Below are 16,618 nucleotides of genomic sequence, written 5' to 3' on the forward strand. Positions count from 1 at the left end.
AGGGGGGGTAAGATGAGGTACCAGCCTCCAGGTAAGCCACTCGTGGTGTGGCCACAGCTGGTGGTTTAGCTCCTATTTTTGGGCTATCAGGGGAAAAATCAATGCAGCTGACAGATGCTAAATGGGTTTGGGGCTCTAGAAGTCCTGTTTGCTCCTCCTTAGCAGTGGTGATACTGGAGGACACAACAGCAGCTCTGTCTGGGTCTTGTTGATGGTAGGAGTTGATATAGCCTAGAAGAACAGTCCCTACCTCTGAAGATAAGGGGTGGAGGTAGTAAGATGTTCAATCCCACTCCTTGTTCTGTAGCTTTTCCCTCTCCTGCACAGCATAAGCCTAGCTGCTTAGCTAAAGTCACCGATAGCCTGACCTGATCCTGTGGCCAGATGTCCATGTGTCTTGTAGAGCTAGTGGGTATAAAGTCATCTGCATGTATCAAGTGAACTGCCTTGTTTTGTGCAACGTTCCTGTGCCCTGGGTGAGTCAGCAGTGGAGGCAAACACCTTGAACCAGGTTTATGTCTTGGTTGGGAATGGTGTGCTTTGCAAGGAGAATTCCCAAGCTTGTTGGCTGCCTTCTATCCATATACTCTCGATTTCCATCTATGTAAGAAGTCAAAGACTTAATGCTTGCAACAACCCTATCCAGTGAGGTTGTTAAAGAAGACTTTGTCTCTTAAGGAGTGGTGAGGTATTGAAATAGACTGCCCAGGCAGGTGATGGAGTCACAGTCTATGGATATCTATAAGAAAAGAGTAGATGTTACACTGAGTGATGATCAGGCATAGGCTGATGGTGGGACTGGATGATCTTAGTGGCCGTTCCAACCTCGATGATTCTATGAACTCAGCAACCCTTCTTAAGCTGACTCCTAGACAGACTATGCAGAGGCCAAGCAGTGAGCCAGAGAGCACTGCCAGCAGCTCCAGTTCTTGGGCATTTTGTTCTGTTTTTTGCTATATCCCTCTATATTTGCTGCTGATTAAAAGCATTGCCTCCTCTTGGCAGCTGAATCACAGAATGAGAATTGTCATCTTAATTTTTTTTTCCCCTTAAGCTCTTGGGCTGCAAAACCCTAGCCATTAGGCTGCAATCTAGCACTGCTGATTTTCCTTACAACATGCTCAGACAAAACCTGAGCAGAGCTGTGTTGCTGCAAATGATCCTTCCCTAACAGCCTTATGCAACCTCTTGTCGGGGAATGATCCTGTTTGCACGGAGCAATTAGCCTGGCACTTGTGCTCTGTGGGGTGTGAAGTAGGATCCCCATCCCTAGGCGAGCTTGATTTAGAAGCCTGGGGACAATGTGCTTAGGGAAAATGTTTCCTAGTTCTCTTTTCAATGAATTAAGCAGCTGAGCCGAAATAATCGGGTGGAAAAACGAGACAGCCATGTAAAATTTTCTTATGGGTGGAAATTTTCCCAGATCAGGCTGTCAGCCTTAGTGTTTGATGCACAAGCTGCTTCGTGGAGGAGCTGCAGGAGATTAAAACCCCTTTCTCTTAATTTTTTGACATGATGGAATGACATGCCCAGGGAGGCTGAGCTGAGCGTGGCCAGGCAGGTCCTTAGGGCTCACCAACGGGGTGCTGATGGGGGGCCACCATACTGTGGGGGTTGGTCTCAATTGGTGCTCCTTCCAACAGCGTTGTCCTCACTAATCTATAAAACCGTTTGCCAGCAGTGTCTAGAGGAGCTAAACGTGCTTGGTGGAGCCACATAGGATGCAGAGAGCATTGGGTGAGCTTGAGGAGCCTACAGGGGCTGTTGGTGCAGCTCATGAACCCATGGCTGGAGCAGCTCCTGCTGTAATGCTCGATCGACGTACTTGTGCACACCACATCCCATAACTGCTGCTTCTGCTCTTTATTAGCATTTGTTTTCCTTGCACACATGAGCACCTGAGTAAAGACTTAATTAGAAGGCTGCAGATGCTGGTAGAACAATCAATTTGTGGGAATTAATAATGGGAGTGAGAATGCAGTGCAGTTATTCACTGGTGTCTCCCACTTCCTGATTGCCACGTTGTATGGAGATGGTGGTGAGAGGATATGAGGGAGCTGCCAGGCAATTAATTAAAAGGAAAAGAATTTACTGCATCGTGAAGAGAACATCAGGTGCTACTTAAAAGGATTTAAGGGTAATAAATGAGCAGGAGATCTGTGCCATCCTATGGGTGTGTGAGCACAAATGCCCATCTGTGTTGACTGCTTCAAACTGTCCCTCTTGGGAGACAGATCATAGCAAGAACAATTAAAAGTTGGCAAAAATAATGAACTGGGGGTTTTCCTAAGAGAGGTACTTCACTTCTGCAAGCTTATGGTGGGTCCTTATCCCACTGAGGGTGATGATGGAGGGATCATAGGATGGCTTGGGTTGGAAGAAGGATGGCTAGGGCCTGGCAGCTTGGAGATGCTCCATCAACCAGAGGAAGGCAAAAGGAAGGAAAAGAGGAACTCTTCACTTTGGCCGTTCTGTGAGGTCTTAGCAGAACACGAAAGGTGGTTGTGCTGAGCTGGGGAGATACAAGCTGTGTCCTTTCTCAGTCCTCTGCCTCCACCCAGCTCTGGACCTTCCCCTTAAGATGATGGGAAGCTTTGGCTGCCCATTTTTCTTGCTTTAGGTGCTCACAAATCAGCAGATCTGTATCAGGGCTGGTTTCCCAAAGATGTGCATTATTAATGTTCTGCCTGTACATGTTCAAGTAAATTGCTACATGGTTTTTTTTCCTTTTTTTCCCTCTTTCCATGGCAATTAGCAAAGCAGAATGCTGCTCTAAATCTTTGTGAAGGTGAAATTGAGTTGTTTACTGTAAATAATATCCGTTTTCCTCACGAAAGGAGAAAGAAAGCAAAGTTCCTGGTATCCCTTGTGGGCATTCATTACCATCCCAGAGACAACAGCCTTTCCCTAAGGAGCTGCAGTTAATTCACTTCTCTTGTTCTTGCTGCCTTGAAAAAAAACAAGTGCTGCAGTGGAAGTGGATGTGAAGGAGCAAAAGCCATTTGAAAACACCTCTGGTAAATTAAAGTTTTGCCGTATTTGCCGAGATAATTTAGTGTAATTCCCTGCTAATGAATTAATGCACCACTTCTTGTTCATTATAGCTTTCCTAATTTGATTGGAGCTCCAAGTGCTATCTAACTTCATTACCAGCAAATATTAATGTAATAAGACACATTTGGACCTGAGCATCTGCAGGTGTCCCCTGCTCCTATACGCTGTGTGTCCCACATTCAGCATGGGTGAACCACAGCTTCCTTGGCTGATTTGGAACCTGGTTTGGAAAAGTAGGAGGAGGAAGGCAGGGGATGCTGCCCACCTATGGAGTTACCTGCTCTTTGATGGACAGAAGAGCAGTCCCAGCTCTCTGCAGCACTGATGGTTGGGAAGGAAAAAAAGAGAAGCTTAAAAATATGCTCATTGCACTAAGCTCCATCAGTGATCCCACCATGGCCTGGCTTTGAGCTGCTTTGAAACTTACTCTTTAATAAACACCCTGTAGGAAGCAGGGATGGGATCAGCTCTTCCCAAACCCTGCTCCTCTATGCAAATGGCTCTGTGTATAATTTAAGTTCTGTGTTGCTTGTGCTGAGTAACCATCTCCTCTTGAGCTAAAAGAGAATGAGGAGGGGGAGTTTCTTTTTCTAAGCCTTTTTTTGTTATTTTCTTCCCAAAGTGATGGGCAAAGAGGTGTTCGTAGGGGATCTACTGCAGTGTAGCATCTCATGGTGGCCATGAGTAATGTTCCAGGTCATTAGATGAGCCACATCCAGCACTAGAAGCCAGCTGGTAAAAAATGAAGGTTTTGATGTAAGGATGAGATTGGGATGAGTCTGATCCTGACACCCCAGGACTTTGGCCATAGGCTTTGCTGAAGGCAAGATCCCTCCTGGCACAGCTCTACTCCTCCCCAAGGCCACTGCATCAAAGCCAACAGCTTTGCTTTTCCCTGCTCATTACTATTATTTTTTTTTTTCCTTTCAAGAGCCACCATGTTTTAATTATTTATTTGGAGCATGATTAATGTTTTGTCTGATGCTGTTCCGCCAGGGGAGCCCCGGTACATTTTGGTTTAGCGAGAGCTAATTAAGAAGTCCCATCAAGCATGTCATCCCTTGTCTTACAAGCACCTCCAGGGCTGCTCTGGCATGGCTGCGTTCCCACAGGCTTGACTGGATCCAGGACCATCATGAGAGCCCTGGGCGGGCAGATGGGTCCCAGGGCTCTGCTGGGGGGTCCCTTGCAGCTGTCTCCATCTGGGAACTTCTGGCTTCCCAATGAAAGGGATGTGGGGCTGTGAGAACTTTGTCCCCGTTCTCTTGTCCCCAAAGGTGAGTGCAAGAGCCTGTCTTGGCTACCCTGAAAGTGAGTGCTGCTTGCTTCACCCACATCTCACAGTGGGGACAGGACCCTAGAGGGCTGCTGCTTAATGTTTGGTGCTGTTCTTGGCCTCAACTCCACCCCTTTTGGTTGTATTCCAGGTGAAAGCTTTGCAGCATCCTCAATGAGAACGAAGCACACGGGGAGATGGCAACTGCAGAGGTGATGTGAAGTAAGGCCACCACGTTGTCTCTGCTTGGCACTGGTCCCCGTGTCTTGGCAGTGCGCAGGATGAAAGGGCAACAGGGGAAGAGCCTGTGTGGGACATGGTGACACGAGTGTGTGGGCACCCACTGCCACCCAGTGGTGGAGAGCACCCAGTCACTGTGCAGCAGGGTGCAGAATACAGTAGATGTGTGTACGTTACTCACAAGGGTAGCAAAGGCCACGTTCAGGTCGAGCTCAGCCACAGCCACCAGAAGACCAGACCTGAATTTCCTCCTTCGGCTCGGGAAGGGTAGCAGGGTGCAGGGTGAAGTAGCTGGATGTGTCTCGATGGAGAAAACCCATCCTGATGGGCAGTGTGCGACTGTTCCAGCACCCAGGTGACAAGTGAGGAGTGGTGGCACTGTAGTTTGCTGAGCTGGAGCTGGTGCACTGCGTGGCTCAGCCACTGCGTCTGGACAGAGGACACACAGGTGGGACCTGGTGACCTTCATCCAAGATCTGCCATACTGTGGGGACACACTAACGGGCACAATCAGCCCCACTTGAGGCCTCTGCCAGTTTGTGGGCTTGGGAGTCCATATGAGCTCAGCGTGGGGTTGGTGGTGCCTGTCTGAGCTGTGCTGTGGGATTGCTCATGTACATGTCTATGTGCAAGTCTATGTCCATGTCTACATCCGTGTCTATGCCAATGTAAATGTCTACCTCCATGTCCACACTCATGTCCATATCCGTGTCCATGCCAATCCATCCATATCGATGCCCATGCCTAGGTGCAAGGCCGTATCCATGTCCTTAGCCATGTCTGTGTGCAAGACTATGCTCGTGCCCACATCCATGCCCATATTCCAATCTACATCCATGCCCCAAGGACACTTGACCATGCCCCACTGATTCTTTCCACTCATTCCCACTGTGACCTGGACTGGCCTTATCCTCACCAGCCTGCCTGATGATGTGGATTCCACACTGCCACCAGATGCCACTCAGTCCCCCTCATCCCTCACTGGGGATGCTGGGACAGTTCATTCCCATCTCCCCATTCAGCAGGCAGGACCCAGGGAGCCAGGCTTACACATCTCCACCCCATGGATACTGGGAGAGCACAGTGATAACAACCCCAGGAGAGAGATAGGAAGAATCTGGGGGGATGGAAGCTGTTGCAAGTAATGCATTTTCTTTCTGCAAGGAGATAACCTCCAGCAGCCTGTTACCCAGCTCCAGAACATGAAGAGGCAGGTGGAAACATGGCTGGAGATAAGCAGAGCTGGGCAAGATGGGACACACGCTCACTGCATTGCAGAGCAAATCAGGCTGAGGAGGTGCGGGTGTGCTTTTGGGGTGCTCCTACCCTGCAGCATGCTTTTTTCCCCATTGGGCAGAGCACTGTGGGGCTGGATGGGTGAGGATGAGGAGGGAAGTGCTTCAGCATCCTGAGGATGAAACAGCTCCTGATACCTGGAAGGGGAGCCTGAAGGCAAGCTGATCTCACAGTTATAAAGAAGAAGCATTGCATGAGGCGCCGGTACATTTCTTGCAGTAATTCAGCCGTGGAACAGCAAGGAACAAATAAGACAAGATGCTGTACATTAACAGAGGCAGAAGGCATAGCCTTTCCCTTGAAAAAACAAAACATTCATCTTCCAGCTGCAGCCAGCACCCAGCCCTGAGCAATATGCAGTCCTTGGGGCCACCAGTGGAAATGGGGGGCCACCAGGGCAAGGAGGGAGGTGGCCCATGGGCTCCTCCAGCACGATGAGCATTTGGATTTTTGCAGGAGGTGGAGCACTGAGAGCCTTGTGGGGTGTTTAGGATGCAGGTGTTGTCTCTGCTGCCGGGAGCCCGGCTTCATTTTGCTTCTATTTTTCCTGACCTCCTCCCCAGGTAAAGCATTTCTTTGCATTTTCCCCCCAGGATGGTGAAAGCGAGAAACCTGCTTTGCTCACCATCCCCGACCGGAGGCAGCTGATTCAAATGCAAAGCTGAAATTTTGCTTTAAAACCCATCAAACCGTGCCAAACGCCAGCACGGTACCCGCCGGCGGGCAAGGAAAGGGCAAAAATGAGCAAAGCTGTCACATCTCGTCCCCGAGGCGAAGAGCAGCCGGAGCCGTCGTGCTGGGTCGTGTCCTCGTTTTATTTGCTGATTGTTTCTTTATTGCTTCTGGAGAAAACATGAGCCTTTTGCCCCTTCCTCTGCCAGCTCTCGTGCGGTGCCCGGCTCTGTTTTGGGCTTTCTCAAAGTTTTTGTGGTGTCTGAAGAGGGGTTGAGGATGGGAGATGGGGAGGGATGCTCCTATCCTGGCCATTCCCAGGAGCTTGGGGCTGTTTTTCAGTCAATCGGGGCAGTTTTTTGCTATGGGCTGATAACTATTAATTCATTAATATATGGTGTGCTGAGGAAGACAAGATGTTCTCCCCTCATTGGAAACGTTGATGTCCAACTGAATGCCCAGAAAGTCACTTAGGAATGAAGAATAATAAAAAAACTGCACCAGGACAAAAAAGAGCCCCCTCAGTCCTGCGGGAGACATAATTTTGAGCGACCAATGCAAATCCTGCTGGGACACAAAGCCCGTTCATTCAGCACCATTCATCACCAAGCAATTATTACCAGTCTGAATGGTTCCTCCACATTTCAATTAATAATTTGTGTTCTCTTCTTGAACCTTGCCCTAAAAACACCCACATTTTCCTGCTCAATAACAGCAAAACCCCTCTATGGCTGTCTCTGGTCGTGTAGAAGAGCACAAGGACATTGCCTACAGATTGAGCTGCTCTGAATATTTACGTTGTGCTCCTCCTGAAATTATTAAAGAATAAAGCTGCATCTATTAATCACACTTTTACAATGGGGCTCAGCTGTAAAGAAAACTCCTAGAAGTTAATAAGCAACCAGCTGTTGGCATGCAAAATAATCGAGGGAGTGCAGAGGAGTTGTCCTTTCCCATGTCTCCTTGTGGTGGGGTGGCCCTTCGCCAGCATATGGGACAGGGATGCTCAATCTCTTGGTATATCTATTTGTGAAAGTAAATTTTGTTTTATTGTGAAAATAAAGATCCCAACCCTGGAGGTATGGGGAAATGCAGAAGGAGATGGTGTTAATACAGCTGTGAAGGGGAAAAATCCTAAAAACTAGGGGGAAAAAAAAGCCTTAAAAGACCTAAAAAATGAAATTATATTTCTTATTTCAGCTCATGAGAGACGACGATTCCCATCAGCAGGCATGCCCTGGTTTGTAACCTCAGAAATACCCATTGCTCCAAGTATGGGGACCCCGAGATGGGGACGTGATGTGATGTGGGTCCCTGAGCTCCATCACTGCCATTCCTGGGGTTAATTCCCTCAAACCACCCGTGAGTTCTCAATTTATTTTTTTTTTTTCCATTCTGTTTTCCCAACCAAGTGCCTAGAGAGCATCACAGCGAGGGATGTTCGCCCTCCCTAGCCCAGCCACCAACCTCTCTTGGTGTCCCCAAGTGAGAAGCTCGCCTCTCTTGATACATATATACATAGGATCTCTGTATGTTATTGTTGATATTCTCCACGACGAACGATTTATTGAGCTGCATCTTCCATCCACAGAGCAGTTGAAAATTCCCTGAGCCTCAAAAACGACGGGTAAGGTAGTTGGACATTTGTCTCCTCTGCCAACTTTTCATCTCAATTTTATTAGTAGTAGCGATTTATTTAAATATATATTTATATATGTATATATATATATATACTTCTGATCCCTTCCCAAGACACCCAACCCCAACCCTTGGCCGGACTGGAACCGACGTCAGTTTTTTGTTTTGAGTTTCTGTTTGGCTGGGATGTAAGGCAGCACCGTCTGGGTGCTTTTGTCGGCCACAGTCTGCGTGCTGCTGTTCCTCATCAGCCGCCGCGCCGGTGGCCCTCCAGTAGTGCCACCACCATTGCCACCAACGGACGGTTGGTTCTTCGGGGTCACCTTGAGGCCTCGCTCCTCGGTGCTGTCCTCGTTTGGGGATGCTTCGTCGGCACCATCCCCATCATCGTCGCAACACAAGGCGTGGTACAGCACCTTGTCGCTGAAGCGGACCCGCTCCCGCGTGCCGGCTGTCCGGTGATGGGGACCTTTCTGTTGGGGAGCGAATGCCTCCTCGCTGGATGAGTCTGGGGTGCCCCCTCGGGGCCCGTTGGCGATGGGCACCCCGCCGTTCATCAGCCGGTAGTCGGGCTGGCGGCACGGCGGGGGCTGCGGCCGTGGGGGGTCGGGGCCGTCCCCTTGGTCAGATGGGGTGGAGGTATCCAGGAATGAGCAGAATTCCCAGCTGTCGGACAGGATGTCGGCCGCTGCGAAGTCGAGGGGTCCCAACTCAAAGGAGACTCCCCCTTTCTCGCTGCTGGAGGTGCTGCTGGCCGTCGCTGTCGTCCAATCATCCGGCTCCAGCTCGAACTCAAAGTCGGACGTCAGCCGGTCGATCTGGCTCACTACCTGTGGGCAGATGGACGGACAGATGGATGGATGGATCGGCCCTTAGTGGGAGGAGGAAGAAGCCCACCCAATGGCATGGTGACACTGGGATACCTGTGGTGCCCAAGTAGCTCCCTGCTATTTTTTGGGGACCCCCAATAAGCTTTGGACCGCATAGAGGGGGTCAGAAGGAAGTAAACACCCCAAATCCCCATCCCTTACACTCCATCATGGGGAAACAGCAGTAAAAACTGCCTCCTTTGCCCCCAGTATTTCAGCTCCCCGAGGGGAAACTGAAGCAGGCCATCCCAAGGTTGCATGATGAACGGTCCCCCATCACTAACAAAGTGCCAGCGAGAGCATGGCATCCTGGGGACAGAGTGGTGCCCCATGGTGTCCAAATCTGTCTCCACGTCCTTTGTAGGGTTGCTTTTCATTATTGCTTTGCCCTTCCTCCTCGTCCCTCAGCCTACCCACACGTTGTTTCCTGGTGGAAGTAAGCCACGAGCTTCCCAAAATAAGGATGGAAGACAAATCCACAAGCAATGTCCTGCCTGACACCTTTCATCTCCTCCCCCACAATCTGCCAGCAATCCTTGCTGTATCTCCACCAGCGTCATGCCCAAGGCTGTTGGACTCTCCTCATCCACTGAGAATAAACAGTCCCAGTGCTAAACCATTCCTCCATCATTTCTATAGACTTCATAACACAAGTTTTTTGAACACTTTTGGAGGAAAATAAATCCTCAGGCTTCAACCTTCCATCCCATTTTCACCGCAGAGGCTTTTCCTTGGTTTCCATCCCATGCCCTCATTCTGTGCATCCTCAACTTTGAGCCAGAGGGTCGTGTGAAATATTAAAATGCTATAAATGCACCCTAAAACTGTGTCCAGCAGCCTGGGGCTCATCTGAAGGACACAACACATCACCATCCATTCTCCAGGCTCTGGCTTTGGAGGATGCCAAGAGCAAGCTGGGGCCCCTGGCTGGAGCTGCTGCACCCAGAAAAAACATCTCAAATGAGAAATGCTCCCAAAGCACAACCAGATTGCTTTTTATTTCCTTATCCTTCTTGTTCTTTGGGTGAAAAAGGAGTGAAAAGAAGCCTATGTGACCTCTTCATTCTCAGTGACGGGAAAGAATGAGGAAGAAGCTCAGGAAAAGAGTTGTCCCTGGGAAACACCCGGTTATTATTATTCTTTAATAAGGCAGACACCCTCCGCTAAAATGAGATCACCTCTCTTTACAGGAAGGCACAGCACCGGGTCCCTTTCCCAAACCGGGGGACCCTTCCCACTTCTCCTCACCATTGGGACCCTCATGGGGATGTTGGCACCTGGGTGCCAGGAGGAGCTGCGTCTCCGCTGTCCCCATTGCGGTCCCTGTGGGGATTAATGTCACATCAGCTCTATTTTTAGGAGCGCCCTTCCCTGCACTTTCTATTTTAACCGGGCGGTGGGGGGGTGTTAAATACCTCCGTGACACTGGGTACCTGCTGAGGATTTGAATGCAAAGCAGGATTTGGTCTTTTCTTCCCCTCCGCTTCTTTGGATTGCCAAAGGATTTTAGTGGAGTGAGCTGGGATGGGGGCGATAGGGAGGGGCAGAGACCTGAGCCTATGGCTATGAATGGGTTTTGGGGTGATGAACGGGCCTGGAAACTGCATGTGGATGCTGGGGCCACTGGGGTTACCTGGGTGCCAAGAGAGGACATCCCTCACCTATAGGATGGCATGCGATAGCCTCACATTGCGCCAGGGGAGCTTCAGTTTGGATATTAGAAAGGGTGGTGATGCATTGGCACGGGCTGCCCAGGGGGGTGTTGCTGTCACTGTCCCTGGAGGGGTTCAGGAAAAGTGGAGATGTGGCACCAAGGGACGCGGTCAGTGGGCATGGTGGGATGGCTTGGGGTTGGTGATCTTGGAGATCTTTTTCAACCCTAATGTTTCTATGCAAATTGATGGAGCTGGGCTGACAGACCAGCTGCCTCCAGTCACCCCAACTGGGAGCCCCTGGACACTCCCCACCCTGGAAACCCACCCAGCAGAACAGCACAGGGAGCTTTTAAGCTAACATCTGTGCACCCAGCAGGGTGGTTCCCTTCGCAGCTGGATACCTGCCAAGGGATGATGAACAACTGGAGCATCATTGCTTTGTTTTATTATTATTTTTAAACAGAGTTTTGGTAACCAGCTTGGCTGCAATGGCTCGCATTTCGACACGGTGCCCGCGCTGTTTCTTATTCACGAGATAATTTCTTTTGACAACTCAGCAGAGCTGTTGGGGAGCCGGCAGATGACGCGGGAGGACAAGAGGGGACTTCAAAGGCTGCATCCGAGCGGGCGGTGCGGTCTCCCCGATGCAGGCGGCGATGGATAATGCACCTCCAGGAGCGGATGGAAGGAGCAGGGAGATGCTCACCATCAAAGTGCCGCAATCTCACGGCCCTGGCGTCGCAGCCTTTGAAGTGGAGCAGCGGTGGGATCAAAGCGGGGGGCAGCGGGGAGCTTTTGGTTCAGTGACGGGCGATCTGTGCCTGTGCATGTCATCCCACCCCAATGGCTCTCACAACGCGGGGCAAAGCACCAATTCTGAGAGAGGAGCTGTGATTTTTGCGCACCGTTCCCAACACTGCACTCCAAATCATCCCTGAGGATTCTTCCACAGCACTGAAAATCCATCCCTCCATTGGGAAAAGGAGCAGCCCTACGGCTCCGGCAGCCCCATGACCCTGCAGAAGGGACCTTCCCATGTCTCCCCGAACACTTTTCAGTGAAGGGGAGGTAAATATTTCATAATGAATAAATGATTAATCGGAGCTCGCTTGCAAGAAGAAGCTGGGTGACAGTGGCCTCTCTGCCCAAGCTGACACGTATAAATGAGCACTCCGTGTTGTCTGTTCCAGTGCATCGAGCATCTCTGGACCATTTGCTGTATCATCAGCCACTAAAGAGTTCAAACTCATCACACGCATCTTTGAAACGTGCTATTAGAATAGCAAGTCACCCTCTCACCAAGAACTTTCCAAAGCGTTCCGAACTAATCACCTATCAATTACAACATAGTTAAAGTATTTTGAAGGGGGTGTACTGCGGACTTCCCTGCCTCCAAAAGGAGGAGCAGGGGATGACCAGGTGTCACTTACCCCAGGGGATACAGGTATGATGGGACACTCTGTGGGATTTTAGGGGGCTTGTATGCACACCTGGAGATGTGCGGAGATGGAATCACCTCTTCCTGCTGTGCATCCCATAGGAATACAGCTACCGGGGATTTGGGTACCAAGGATGAAGGATGCAGGAAAGAAAGATGCAGGCACCAGGGATGGAGGATGAAGGTACTAGGGCTGTATAAGAAGGATGCAGGTACCAGGGATGGACAATGTGGGTACCAGAGTTTGTACCAGTGGTGCAGGTATGGAGGATGGAGGATACGAGTACCAGGGATGCGGGTACCAAACATATGGGTACCGAGGATGGAGGATACAGGTACCAAGGGCAGAGGATGTGGATCCTGCTCAGCGGAAGCACATTTGGTCCTGGCCTCCTGTGTAATTTTTACTTCCAGTGTGCGATCTCAGACGAGGATTTAATAATCATTTTCCCCTCACATAATACAGCCCTGTCGTGGAGCGCTGGAGAATAATTATATACACAAAAGGGAAGAGGGAGGGAGGGAGAGTGGGAGAAAAGACTGGTAAAACAGCATCCCCGATACAATGGACATCTGGAATGACAGCCTTCAGAGAGAAAACAATATCAGGAGTGAGGAATGAGCAGGAATGGGTGCAGAGAGAGAGGAGGAGAAGATAGATGTCCTCAGAACCCTATGGCTGGTCGTCAGCTTTGTGCTGCAGGCAGCTTGGGATGCACCCCTTGGGTACAAATAGGTTGTCCCCTATCCTGCTTGTCTCCTCCTGCAACTCCTGGAATGCATGAACCTCTCCAGAGCCCTTCACACCTGCCCTGTGTCCTCAGACCACCTTCTCCTCTTCCCCACCTGGATTGAGCAGCCTATCAAGGGTGCTGCAAGGATGCTAAAGGACTTTCCAGCCCCAAAAGTTGAATGGAGACCAAAGGGTTAAGCTCTGAAGCACTCAGGAAGGATGCTCAGGTGCATGTAGAGGTCTCTCCTGGCTTTAAATACATGGACTTTATGAAAGGGGCACTGAAGCAGCTGTGAATTGCCATTTTTAAAGGCCTCTCAAAGCTCCTGGAGGAGAGTGAAGTGAGTTCAGACCAAACAGAAAACAGCTCTGCCTCCTGATTATTATTATTATTATTATTATTATTACTATTTTTAGTATGTCAGGGATTTGTCAGAGGGGTTCTGGGCTGTCCCTTTGGAGCTGAAGGAACGAGGGGCCTTTCTGCTCTTGGTGTGCTTGGGTTTGCTTTCTGCAAAGGAATAAGAGGTCTGCTGGGGTGATGAACTGGGATGTGTCATCACCTGGGGATCAGAGCTGGCTTTCTCAGGGGACTGACCTCCCTAAAGCCCCGTGGAGTGAGCAGAGCTATCCCAAAGAAGGCCCCAGGAAAAGCTTTAGGCTGGTAGGTGTCACACCTCCCTGAGCACGGCCACGTCAACACTAACTTATGTGGTCAGTCCATCTGCATCCCAAGAGCTCCAGCTGGCTTCTGGTGCCTCTGCATGACCCCCACGCAGTCTTTATCATGACCCCCCAGCAAAACCTGCACTAATTTCTTCCTATCCCTCATGGAAATGAGACCTCACCCATTCCAACAATCCAACCACAACTTGGCTCAGGGCACACAACCACCTGCCCCATCTCAAAACTAAGCCATGCTCAAAGCCACCACCACATTCCCAATCAAGACATCCACAACTCACGGCCACAAACAGGTCCACTTCCCAAACACACTGGGGTTGTGCAGCCCTTCCGCAATTAAATTTCCCATCACTGCACCCCTGGACCAACTGGAAGCTCAAACCACACTTTGCATGAACATATACACATTTTTTGCCAACGGAAAAGAGCCTTCTGCCGTGTCTCCCTCCACAGACTCGTGACCCCTAGGCCACCAGCACGAGGGATCTGTCACCTCCTCTCCATCCACCCCTATGCTTTGAAACAGAACCCCCCCTCAGGACAGAGCATCCCCAGTTCCCCCAGGATTTGCCCAGCTTCAGCTCTCTGCTCCAAGCTCTCTCCCAGCATCGATGGGGACGGGCAGCATGGCCCCAAGCATCAAGGTCAACAGCAAATTTCTCCAAATCTGGCTTATTTCCCCCCACTTTTTGGAAGTGATGCTGATGGGGACGGGGCTGGGACAGGTGCAGCCACAACCACCCCGTCTCCTTGTAGCCCTGTGCCGCATCCCACCCGACATCCTCTCCTACCTCCCGGAGCTCCTTGGCGACCTCCTTGAGCTCCTGCAAGATGCCTTCCAGTTGCCCGATGACCATTTTCATCCGGCTGCGGATCCTCTCCCTCTCGCCTTCGCTTTTGCCGCTGCTACAATTGCTGCTGCTGCTGCTGGGGGGGTCACTGGGCTGCCTGTCCTGGCAGCTCCGGGAGTCCATCCTTCCCTACCGGCCTCGGCTCCCGACCCCAAGGGCTCTGTCCATCCTGCGACCCCCAAACCCGGTGGCCTGGCGTCCGCGCAGCCCCTCTCGGCCGGAGAGCTCTCACCATCTTAACGCTCCCCAGGAGTCCCTGCTGGCCTCCCCGCCTCACCACCGAGGCCGTTGTCGGGGGGCTCTGAGCCGCGGTGTGGAGCAGCGGGACGGCTGGGGGCTGCTCCAGGCAGCATGCAGAGCCGGGCGGTGGGTGAGGGGGGGCTCAGCCGGCGGCCGTGGGGATGCACAGCAGGACCATGGAGGAGGAGGACGAGTCCCTTGGATGTCCCAGGAAGCTAAAATCCAGTGGACGGAGCTTTTCCTGCTCGCTGGGGATGGGGAAGGTGATGCAGGGCCGGGTGCCCCCCAGGAATGGTGCAGCCACCCCACGTTGGGCCCTCGCTCCAGGGCCGGTGGCTCCGATGCTGAGCGGTGATGAGGGGCTCCGGGTTCCCCTCCTGCAGGGACAGACAGACAGTGAGGGAGCCAGCCCTGCTGGGGATGGAAAAACGGGGAGGGGAGAAGGCTTCATATAACCGCCCCCCCACCCTTGCTTTGAGACATGCAGACGGGGGTCTCGCTGAGCCAGATGGACGGACAGGCAGACAGATGGACAGACAGACAACCTGGGAACTTACCGGCGCAGGGGTGAGCAGGCAGCCAGATCCAGATCGCCCTTTTCCAGCTCCTGGCTCCACTCCAAGCTCTTCCTCGTCCTTTTATTATTATTTTTTTTCTTCCTTCCTCCCCCTCCTCCTCTTCCTCCTCCTCTTCCTCCTCCCTCAGGGCTTCTGCGTGGAGGCCGGGGGCCACCTTCTCTCGGCTGCTGTCAGAAGGGGTGAGATGTTACCTGCAGGGTTCTGGGGGGAGGGGACGTCCCTTGGGACCCCTCCACTTTATGGGGGATCAATCAGAATGCCCCCTCAGCCCCATCTCTTCCCTCAGGAGGTGGGGAAAGGCACTGAGGGTGGAGGCAGAGTGGGGGGGGGGGCATGGTAGGGAAGACCGGTGTGGTTGCATCCTCCGAACCCGTTACTCTCATCTTGCATCCCTGCTACTTGAATCCTCCATCCCCAGTGCTTACATCCTCCATCCCCTCCACCTGCATCCCTGCATCCTTCATCCTTGGTATCTACATCCTCTACCCCCAGTGCTTGTATCCTCCATCCCTGGTGCTCACCACCCTGGTACCTGCATCCCTGGTACCCACATCCGTGGTGTTCACATTCCCGGTATCCTCATCCCTGGTACCCGCATCCTCCATCCCCTGTTCCCACATCCCCGGTTCCCACGTCCTCCATCCCCTATTCCCGCATCCCCCTCCCGTTTCTCCCCATTCTCCCTCCCTTTACTCCCCCCGGGACCGACCGGCGGTAGCGATGCCGGTTCAGGGCCGGCCGCCCCCTGGGCTCCGGGGGGGCGGAGCGGGGCGGGCTGCTCCCGGCGCCCCGGGCAGAGCCATGGGGCGGGGGGGGAGCGGCGGTGGGCGCCCGGCCCCGGCCCGGCCGCAGCCTCCCCGCGGCTCCCGGTTCGGCTGCTGTGTCAGAGAAAGGGGCCGAGCCTCGGCGGGCGGGGGGGGCTTAAAGGAGCCGGGAAAGTCTTTAGAATAAACGGGGGGAAACTGAGGCACGGCTGGGGAGGGGGCCGGATGCTGGTGGGCTCCGCTTGTCCCCGCTCTGATGACACCGTTAGGGTGCAAAACGCACCCCGCTGCTGTGAGTTTTGGTGCAGTTTTTGAAGGAGTGGCTAAAAAACAAACACGGATCGAGCACAAAGGCATCATGCAGCAAAAGGGCAGGAGGAGAAGCAGCACCATAGGGCTGAGCGCGGCTGGTTTGGAGGAAAACAAGGGAGAAAGGAAAAGGATGGGGCTGGAAGGGATTCAGCGGGGCTGCAGGCGAGATTTCCCAATCCCAGTGCAGAACCCGGACGATAGGTGGCAATCCCAGGTCTACATGAGGCAAAGCGGCGTGCGCCTACGTGTCTGATATATTGCCTCCCCCCGGGTGCGTGCAGAAGTGCTGAGCACACTTTCTGGCTGGCGCCCGACCTG

General features: G+C 52.2%; 1 protein-coding gene across 2 annotated transcripts; it reads right to left on the reverse strand.

The window, feature by feature from the left end:
* Positions 1-8,195: 8,195 nt before the first annotated feature.
* On the reverse strand, positions 8,196-16,116 carry INSYN1 (inhibitory synaptic factor 1). Of its 2 annotated transcripts, none has more exons than XM_085234075.1 (4): positions 15,934-16,116; positions 15,204-15,388; positions 14,347-15,023; positions 8,196-9,006 (listed from the first exon to the last, which is right to left on the reverse strand). In XM_085234075.1, exons 3-4 carry the CDS (start codon positions 14,527-14,529, stop codon positions 8,329-8,331), a joined length of 861 nt encoding a protein of 286 aa, XP_085090201.1. In that variant the 5' UTR covers positions 14,530-15,023; positions 15,204-15,388; positions 15,934-16,116; the 3' UTR covers positions 8,196-8,328. The 2 variants fall into 2 exon arrangements, with proteins under 2 accessions (XP_085090201.1, XP_085090200.1); XM_085234074.1 differs by having other exon boundaries at positions 15,204-15,391.
* Positions 16,117-16,618: the final 502 nt, after the last annotated feature.

The sequence above is a fragment of the Meleagris gallopavo genome, chromosome 12 (assembly GCF_905368555.1).
Source record: "Meleagris gallopavo chromosome 12, MGAL_WU_HG_1.1, whole genome shotgun sequence".
NCBI classification, from domain to species: Eukaryota; Metazoa; Chordata; class Aves; order Galliformes; family Phasianidae; genus Meleagris; species Meleagris gallopavo.